We start from the raw sequence: 9,496 nt of genomic DNA, 5'->3' as shown, positions 1-9,496 counted from the left end.
CTCACAGAGGAAAACAGATCTAGCATAATATTTCTGTTAAGATCCATTTTCCACGAGTTTTCGAAAAATTAAACAAAATTCTTTACTTTCCTTTAGTTCTGCATAGTATTTTAATTTTCCTGAATCTTTTTTTGTGCACCTCGTGTAAATATTAAAAGGCAGACGGAACAAATATGAAGTTATAACATTACAACATATTTTTTTTCCAATCTGTCAAAACGTATATAAAAGGAAACAAAACGTTTGATACTTTTTGCATAATGTCTAGTAACAAAGTAAAAGTTTCTAACAGGTCCCTGATTCATTGACGAGTACCTCATTATTAAAATACAGCTATTTTTCTATTTAGTAATGAAAAATGTCTATAAAGTTTCCATGTGATAAATTTAAACCAAAACATGAAAAGCAGAATCGTAATATATAGAAAAAATCGTATTGTGGTTTATTTTTCTTGCTTTTTTATAGAATTTTTGTTGGGATACTAAATACTAAACTAGGTTTTATTTAAACAGACCAAACTTCCTGTGATTAAACTTCGAACACGAGAGGAGTTAGACAGAGTGGTGAGTGTATAATACAGTGAATATATAATGCAATAAGTCGGCAAAAATATGTTGTATTTTTGGATGTTAATAATTACATTTTTCTTTATATTTTACATTCTGCAATGCAGCAATACTATAATTAGAAAATATTAATCAAATAAAAAGCGAAAGTAAGCAAATATTCAAATTTTGGTATTTCCTCATTTATAAATAAGTTTCATTGAATTAAATTACAAATTTTATTCATTTGTTTGTGTTCACTAACAATAAGTAGAGAAAGATCATGAAATAAAAATTGACAGCTTTAAAAAATTGTTCAACAATATTTACGGTATGTTTTGAATGAAATAAATTCTTATTTCTAACCAAAAAAATCTGCCTTAGATATAGGTTAAAAGAAATGTTTGACTGATTAAAACTAACATTTTATTGATTGCTGTATGGTAATTGAAAATCGAATCCTAAAACAGAAGTTTTCATTTAATCGTTTCTAAGTAACCTTTTGTAGAATGGATGACTCTTTTTTGCTTGATTGAGTTGCAGAAGCTTCCTTATAAATGTGAGAAATGTCTCCGATACTTATTATTCTGTATTGGTTTCAGTATAACTATGACTTCCGAGCAGAGAGAGAAACTTGAAGGTTCGACCGTGCCAAACGAATTGTTTAAACCTATGTATTAGGTTTCCCAGCTGTATTCATACGTCTGTATCGAAAATAGCCATGCATAATGGAGTGCCTAATTGAATGATTCTCACTAACCCTCAAAAGAGAATTTTGTTCCATGTTTGTGGTGAGAATGAGTACGAATTATTGCATATTATACATAACACGATACGTGTCGTTATTCGAATAGGTATCTTCTCTTCCGTGCCCTATTTAGATTTTGATACCAGTGATTACGAGCATTGTATTTTTATAGACTTGCGTTGTATTTTTATAGTTCGTAGAAGTTATTATATACGTGTATCATACGTTCTAGTTGTTTACGAATCATCAGATATTTAATGATAAAATACTAGCGTACTTTCGCTTCGAGCTTTCAGAGGAAACGTTTAGTTTTATTCCATCCAGCACTTTATAAAAAACTTATAAAGATCAGTTGATCTGCTCAATTGTTGAGTTCTGTCATATCTAAGTCAAAGGAATTGGCGTCGAACAAACTCAGGATGAAATTAGCTTTTAAGAATTCATATTTGTGTAATATTCATGTGAATTTGGGCTTTTTGCTTTCAGGGGAAAATAATTGAATGCCTAAATAATTTTTTGCTATGTTGATGTGTAAGGTGTATTTTATATTGTGATAAAAATGTCCCGAGTATTATACTTTTTAGAAATTTGATAATATTCTGGAAGATAAATTACCGAACAAAACCTTTATTTAATAGTTATAAGTTTAATTTTTATTATCTTTAGGATTGTTGAGTTGTAGAAGAAAATTCTTTTTTGTTCGACGCCGAATCCTTCTTTGGCGAAATTTCATTTTCGTCGGTGCAGATATAATTGTTAAAAATAATTAACTTATCAAATTTAGGTGCTGCCAATATAGATGCGCGAATCTATTTAATCAAATGCTGAGTTCAGGACGACCTGATTAGAAGCACTATTTATAAATATGTAATCATGCACGATAAAAGCGATTAGGGCTGTCAAATGATGTTTAGAAAATTGTATTTTGAACTACGTCGAGTTTTACGACGAATCATGCGTCATGGGAGTGTTTTGAATTTGTAAAAGTCTGCGTCTCAATTTTCTGTTCGTGAATAAATTACAAAAGCGAGGCCTTTAAATTAGGATTACCAAGTACTGAAATTAAAGACTTTAAACCCGAAAATGCTGCAATATATTGCAATTTAATTATTATTTCGAACTTGGCGATTTGAATGACCTTATCCTAAATTTGTAATTCTCAGAAAACTTAGATTTCTGAACTTTTTATTTCACATCACGAGTTAGAATGGTTATCTATACTTCTAAAGCAGGTCGTGCAAATGGAAATTTACTCGATAACTATATTTTATATTATTCAGTAAGTTTATGCCATGTACGAAAAAAATACGAACTCTAAGAAAAAAAATATGGAGAAAATATGCGATGTTTCTGTGAAAGAAATTGAAGCGATGTTGTCAAAGATCAATGCGTTGCTTTGGTCAGTCTTCTCGAAGATCACGTTTATACTTAGGCTAAACAATATAAGTAACTAATAAACTGATCGGGAGCAATGTATCTACAACTATCTCACGAAATATATTTATGAACACTCAGATTGTTTTCTAGATTTCAAGATTATTAACTTTTTAACGGCGAAATGTTTTTACTCTTCCTACATATGATCATTTATTTTATAAATAGCTTTTCTGAAACAATTAACACGTATTAATTCTTAAAATTAATGTCACAGCTGAGACAAATCTAAGAGGACATTTCCTTATTTACAGATAAGAAAGTAAACAAGGTTTATAGAATTGGCAAATTTTGTAGAAATGTACAGGATTTTTTTTATTTAAGGAATTTCTTTAAAAGACAACAAAATATTGAAGTTAAGGTTTTTATTTTAATATCCGTGAAGGCTAATGATTAGCATCATGTATTGTTTTCATAAAGACATATTTTTAATATGCATATATTTATAGATTTCAAATTAACTTTTTGTTGTTTTAAACAAAATGTTTAAAATATAAATTCAAACTTGAGAGTTCTGAAAATACCTTAGCGGAAATGCATTTTGTAATTGTGATGTTTTGTACAAATGTTTAATTTCACCCAAAAATGATTTAGTTTCTAGTCTATTTTTTTGGTAATTTTCTATGATATTAAAAAAATTGTTAAAAAAACGTGAAAAAAATCTACTTGAAGCTGTAACTTTTTGCTATAATTCGGATAGATGCCAAATTTTACGTTGGTAATTACAAGTTGTTACCAAAAATTTCATTTTTCACATTTATATACATTATTGTAATTTAATATTGAAAGTGCATGTTCATCAGGATAATTTATAACATCTAAATCTGAATGCAATCAGTTTCAAAAGGACTAGAGATATTTGAATGTTGTTTCATATTTATCACACTTGTATATATTAATAACAAATTAGCATTATTTTACTAATTTTTTAAATTTGTACAATATTTATCATTTTAAAAATTTCAGACTAAATTAAGACATTCACATATATGAAGATTCATTAATTTTATTAAAAACACGTAGAACTGATGAAAAGACCACAAATTAAATTTATTAATTTTTAATTCTTCAAATTAAAAAGACTTATGAAAGTACAAAAATCTGAATCCCATTCTCGTAAAGTTTTATTTGTAAATTTTATTTACAGAAGAATTGTTGAAATATGTACAATTGTACATGAGGCGCACTTTAAACAATTTTCTAAATGAATCTCTTAAAATTGAAATTACATTTTAAAACAGCACCTCCTTTAAATGTAAATCCTTTCAGGTTGTCAATTAGGATGGAGTGAAAAATTGCTAAAACTAATGGAATTGATTGCACTGAGGTGAGACAATTTGTGCGTGCACCCGAAAAAAGTGAAAATAATGTGGAAATCGGTTAGTATCTTTTGTTTTATATTGTTTTTAATTGAAAATTCATCAAAGTTTCCCTATTGGTTGAAAATGATGGTGAATTTTATATATGTACAGTTTTTGCTACTGAACAATAATAAAAAAATTCAATCTTAAAAAACAGATTCGCTCAATTTTTATATTTTTTAAATGTACAAAAAACATGTTTTTTTTGGCTAGATTACTACAATGCACACAGTTTGTGAAAAAGTCGAATATGAATTTCAATATTTTTTCACTTTTTTCGAATGTCTACTCACACATTTTTCCCCTCAGTTCACACGATTCGACTAATTATAGCATTTTTACTCAAATGCAAGAGAGAAAATAATGTTTAAAAAATCCCTGTACATTTCCATATTAAATCAACTTAGTTTGCAATGAAAGCTAAAATGTCAAACGTCAAACAAACGGACCAGTCCAATGTCTGACGTGAGTCTGACTTGGTCCAGTTGTCGTGAGACTGTGTTTTTCAAGGACAGCGTTGGCCTTGACTTTGTGCTTGTATTTGACGTCCTTTGGCTTGAGCATGCTTTTGTGGTTGCTGAGGAGTCTTGATGGTGTCAAGATTGACTTCGTGCTAAGGCCCGTGGCTTCTAAGAAGTGGTCGTAACCGCTATTAGTGTTATCGATGGGAATATCGACGTTATTATTGTCCTTATTCTTCATCGAGTTCTCAATCGGCCCTGTGATTACACCTGTGCTCGTCAGAGTCTCAGATCCATCACCTTCGGGTCGATCTGGATCATCAGAAAGGTCACAATCGTCCAGGTTGAACTCCTCGAAATTCTGCCTGATGTCGAGATCCTCGTCGAACTGCGAAACCAGCACATTCCTGTGGTTCAAAAATTAAAAATGTTATTAAGAGTTTAAATCCAAACTTGAAAGCATTTTCATTGACAAAAAAATCAGCGTAGCCAGAAAGTATACGATGGCTCGAAAACAGCATAGTATTTCAGACCGAATAAATTAAACCGTGTACCAATGTTGATTTGTAAATGTTATTATAATAGTAAATACTGTTAATAAAAAAAGGAAAAATTGGTTTTTGTCAATTTCTGTCTAACATAAGATTCAACCACGATGGAATAGTACTGCGATAAAAGGTTCTCAAATGTAGAAAAAGATTTTTTTTTAGTTTTATGACTATTTGAACCACCTCTTTAATAAGCGTTGAATTCAAAAGAATTAAGAATTAGTATTCCTATGAATACGCGGGTTTTCCTCCGTATAAAAATTCCCCAACGGGAAAAGAAAAATTGCAAATCCTATTCCGCTCAATCGACTTAGTAAAATTTAAGCATAGTTAGTTGTAATGCGGGCAGGGAGCTCCCTATGGAGCTCCCCTGACGCTCAAGCTATAAAGTCTATTGTGCCACACCCTTAGCTGTCGGTATCAGTAGTTTACCCTAGACCTCTTAAAGAAACCCAGCATGTCAGTCACCGATAGATAGCATTGTAGCTTCCTCAGGTTCCATAAAATAGGACCCAAGGGTTTGATGCCTGAGCTTTGCCTACCCCGGGCATTGGCATATTACGTGCAAGGATGTTTCATCATCCCTGCTACATCTCCTGTACTACGTAGTGGGGTTATACCCCAATTTGTGAACATAGTAGTTTAAGCGGTTGTGCCCAGTGAGCATCTGAAGCATCTGGCAAGCCCAAGATTTCCCTGGCTCTGTCCATTCTGCACGTATAGCCCAGGAAACTCTTCGCCTGTCGGTAACCCCGGACCTGCTCCCAGTATTCTCGGTGCTTAGTGCAGATCCAGCTTTTTATGGCAAGACCGATGCAGTAAGACGCTAGACCCAGTACCGGTTCCGGCCCTATGTATTCACCTGCCGCACCGCTTCTTGCCAGCTGGTCCGCTTTCTCGTTGCCCTTGATCTCTGTATGGCCAAGGGCCCATATGAGAGCCACTTTATTCTTTTCTGCAAGTCGGTTTAATGCCTTTTTGCATTCCCAAACCAGTTCAGATGTTTTATCTGGTTTTCCCACTGCAGTTAGTGTCAATTGGCTGTCCGAACAGATCGTAATCTGTCTCCCAGCCGCGTTTTCGTCTAATAATATCTCAGCACTTCGAAGAACGGCAAGGACCTCCGCCTGAAAGACAGTAGCATGTCTCCGAAGCGGGACTACCACTTCCCTCCTCTTCGCACTGTCATAAATTCCCACTCCTGTCCCTCACACCCCCTTGAGCCATCCGTATACCAGATTTCCCCTTGGAGGAGTGGGTTACCATTTCCTTCCCCGATCCATATTTGGGATGTAGACGCGGAAAGCCCTGGTGAAGTCGAAACATGTTGTTATCTATCCTGCCTCATCTCAAGAATCGGCAGTGAACTGATATCACTCGGTAGCCTAGTGTGTCTAGTCTCCCGAGTTTATCTGTTTCCTCTCACCAGGTGGCCCATTGCGTGTGCTGCTTTTACAGTTATCGCAAGGTGAAGAGGTTCTTCGCAGAGCATGAAGCCTATCGCTGCTGTAGGCGTAGTCCTCATTGCTCCTGTTAGATCCCTAAACGCTAGCGTTTATAATCGTCGCAGTCTGCCCTGCATCGTTTTGAGTTCTGCCCGTGGCCACCAGACCTCAGCCGCATGAAGCAACCTTGGTTTAAGAACCGCGGAGTAGAACCATGCAAGTATTTTGGGCCATATTCCCCACGTGAACCCAAAAGCTCTCCTACACATCCAGAAAGTCATGACGAATTTCCTGCATTGGGTCTCCAGGTGCTTTGCCCAGCTCAGTCTGCTATCTAGGATGACTCCCAGAGACTTAAACAAGTCTGAGAACGTCAGCCTCCCGCCACAGAAAACGGGAGTATCAACCTTCGGCATCTTGTAATTCTTCGTGAAAATGACCATTTTGGTATTTTCTGGATTCACCGAGAGCCCTGAGCTATCGCATCAGAGCTCTACGATGTGCAGCGCCGACCTTGTAAAGGCCCATCAAGGTTTCCAGATGAGCCCCCCTAACTAGGATTACAAAGTCATCCGCATATCCCTGAGTATAATACTCCTCTTCATTAAGCCTACGCAGGAGATCATCCACTACTATGCACCACAGAAGAGGCGACAGGACACCCCCCTGTAGACACCCCCGTGGCGCTACTCCTTTAACTAAACCTTCACCCCATCTAGTTTCGAGTCTCCTCTATATCTAAGAGCGTTCTCACAGCATACCCCTTTTGTTCCAACTGCTGCTCCAATTTTGCCACAACAGCATGGAGTGCCGTCTCTACCGAGCAGCCTGCCTGAAAGGCATGCTGCCCTCTGTGTAGTGGTGAGGCCAAAAGTACCTCGTCCCCGATATATCTCTCGACCAGCCTCTCCAGCGTCTTTAAAATAAAAGACGTCAGGCTTCCCTCCCGGGTTTGAGAATAAAGGCCACTCCACTATCCTTCCATGCCGATGGCACATGTTTTAGGGCGGATACTTGCCCTAAATAGCTTCGTCAGAGGAGATATGACAAATTCCAGACCTTTTTGTAAAAGCACTCGGTAGATGTCATCCGCCCCTGGTGATTTAAAAGGGCAGAAGCACCCCACAGCCCATTCGACCCTTTTGCTGTCTACAACCTTTGAGGCAAAACTCCAGTCGGCCCTTCTCAACTTTTGGCCCCAGTCTTCCTCCTCTAGGTCGGTTTGAATTCGCTGAAAACCCGGGAAATGAACTTCCATCAGACGGTTCAGCGTTGCTTCTTCGTTTTCGGCAAACTCGTCATTTTCGAGCCTTATGAGCCCAAGGCGAGCTTCCGGGTTTTTTCGCTAGGATTTTATGGAGCCTTGCTGTTTCTAGAATATCATTCGATTCCTCACAAAAGCCTCTCCATTCTTCCTGCTTGCATCTCCTTATTTTTTGTTGTAATCATACTGAGCCGTCTTATAGACGTCCCAGTCTGAAGGCAACTTGTTTGTGTTTGCCCTATTGCACAACTGTTGCACTGTATATTAAAAACACTTTCTCTTTTGGTGAATAGGAAACTTTGCGGCGGTCGATATGAAAATAGAAATGAGTTTCGGAGATATTCTATTCTTATTATGACATTTTAGAAAGATAGAAAAATCGCGCATTTAAAATAATAGAATAATCTTCAATTCTACGCTGAAATCTGAAAATATTAATTTTTCTCTGTTTAACGCTTATTACTGGGAAGTGGTTTTGAAAAAATAATCAATTACTGACTCGGCAAATTCTATTGACTTATATTTTTCGATCCTTTTTCGCAGTATTTTTAATTTTTCTCCAAAACGGTTGTTGGCAAAAAAAGTCATAAAAGAAAGATGTTTTTCTAGATCTGGAACTTTTGTCCAGCACTTTCTTCATTGCCACTAGAAACAATGGAAATCGACAAAGACCGATTTCTTTAACGCTATTTTCATTGCGCTTATCTATAATGGTTATATACTAACTTTTTATAGGCATGTGGTTTACTTTGATCTAAAAAATTGACCATTTTTGACTCGTCCTACCACAGCAGGCCCTACCCGGTAATAAGCGTTGAATTCAGAAAAATTGAGAATTTGTATTCCTATGAATACGCGATTTTTCGTTCGTATAAAAATCCCCATAGGGAACAGAAAAAGTGCAACTCCTATTCCTCTCAATGAACTTATTAAAATTTAACGAAAGAATTTATTTAACCTATTTTTCATTATTAAATCTTTCTATAACTTATAAATTCGATAAATATTTAAATTTATACTTATTTATCTTTTAATAATTTATCTAAATGTCTTAAAAAATGCACCAAAGAAATCGATTCAAATGTGTGAATTTAAATAATTTTAACTCTAAAGAGGCGGAGTTGAATTGGTTAGAATTAAAATTTCAGAACTTATATTCCGCATCAAGGAATTAAAACAACTTATTACACATGTTTTGTCAACTAATTAGAAGGAATTAAATACAATCAAAATATGACCACTTCTGAGGAATAAAAAATATCTTTGTGACGTGTGTTACCGGTAAAATTACAAGGAATTAAATATATTGAAAACACGATCTCTTTTGGGGAATAGGAACCTATGCGGCGGCTGCTATGGAACAAGAAATAAATAAGTTTCTGAGATATCCTATTCTTACAGTCTGTCAAGTTAAAGCGTGGGTAACTTTTTTGGTAAAATATTTTATTTAAACGCATGTTTCTACATGGAATTACATTTGTCAAGGTGTCGAGCAAAATGCTTTTCTGTTAGTATTTTGTTAGTAAAGGATTGCGAGAAAACATTGACCCGATCAGTTTTTCCAATTTGTCGGACACTTTTCCTGTCCAACCACGATTTGGGAAGTCATCAACATTTTTGGTCTCTTTATAACGCTTTACCCACTTGCTGACGAACGACGATGATTTTCCCATGTACTTTGCAGCTTGAT

General features: G+C 35.4%; 2 protein-coding genes across 13 annotated transcripts in view; one reads left to right on the top strand and one right to left on the bottom strand.

Annotated features, from left to right (window-relative positions):
* Positions 1–2,807, top strand: part of LOC117180399 (multivesicular body subunit 12A) — a 14,076-nt gene extending 11,269 nt beyond the window's left edge. For all 6 annotated transcript variants that reach the window (XM_033372896.1, XM_033372895.1, XM_033372892.1 and 3 more), the window contains 2 exons: positions 513–563; positions 1,148–2,807. In XM_033372896.1, coding sequence (XP_033228787.1) covers positions 513–563; positions 1,148–1,183 — 87 coding nt within the window. In that variant the 3' untranslated portion in view covers positions 1,184–2,807. The remainder of the gene's footprint in view (positions 1–512; positions 564–1,147) is intronic.
* Positions 2,808–2,854: 47 nt separating this feature from the next.
* The window catches only part of LOC117180398 (uncharacterized protein DDB_G0284459-like), a 201,729-nt gene continuing 195,087 nt past the window's right edge, over positions 2,855–9,496 (bottom strand). For all 7 annotated transcript variants that reach the window (XM_033372884.1, XM_033372889.1, XM_033372886.1 and 4 more), the window contains one exon: positions 2,855–4,956. In XM_033372884.1, the coding sequence (XP_033228775.1) occupies positions 4,524–4,956 (433 nt within the window). In that variant the 3' untranslated portion in view covers positions 2,855–4,523. The remainder of the gene's footprint in view (positions 4,957–9,496) is intronic.

Source organism: Belonocnema kinseyi, chromosome 9 (assembly GCF_010883055.1).
Source record: "Belonocnema kinseyi isolate 2016_QV_RU_SX_M_011 chromosome 9, B_treatae_v1, whole genome shotgun sequence".
NCBI classification, from domain to species: Eukaryota; Metazoa; Arthropoda; class Insecta; order Hymenoptera; family Cynipidae; genus Belonocnema; species Belonocnema kinseyi.
This window is presented reverse-complemented; position numbering and strand designations above follow the sequence as displayed.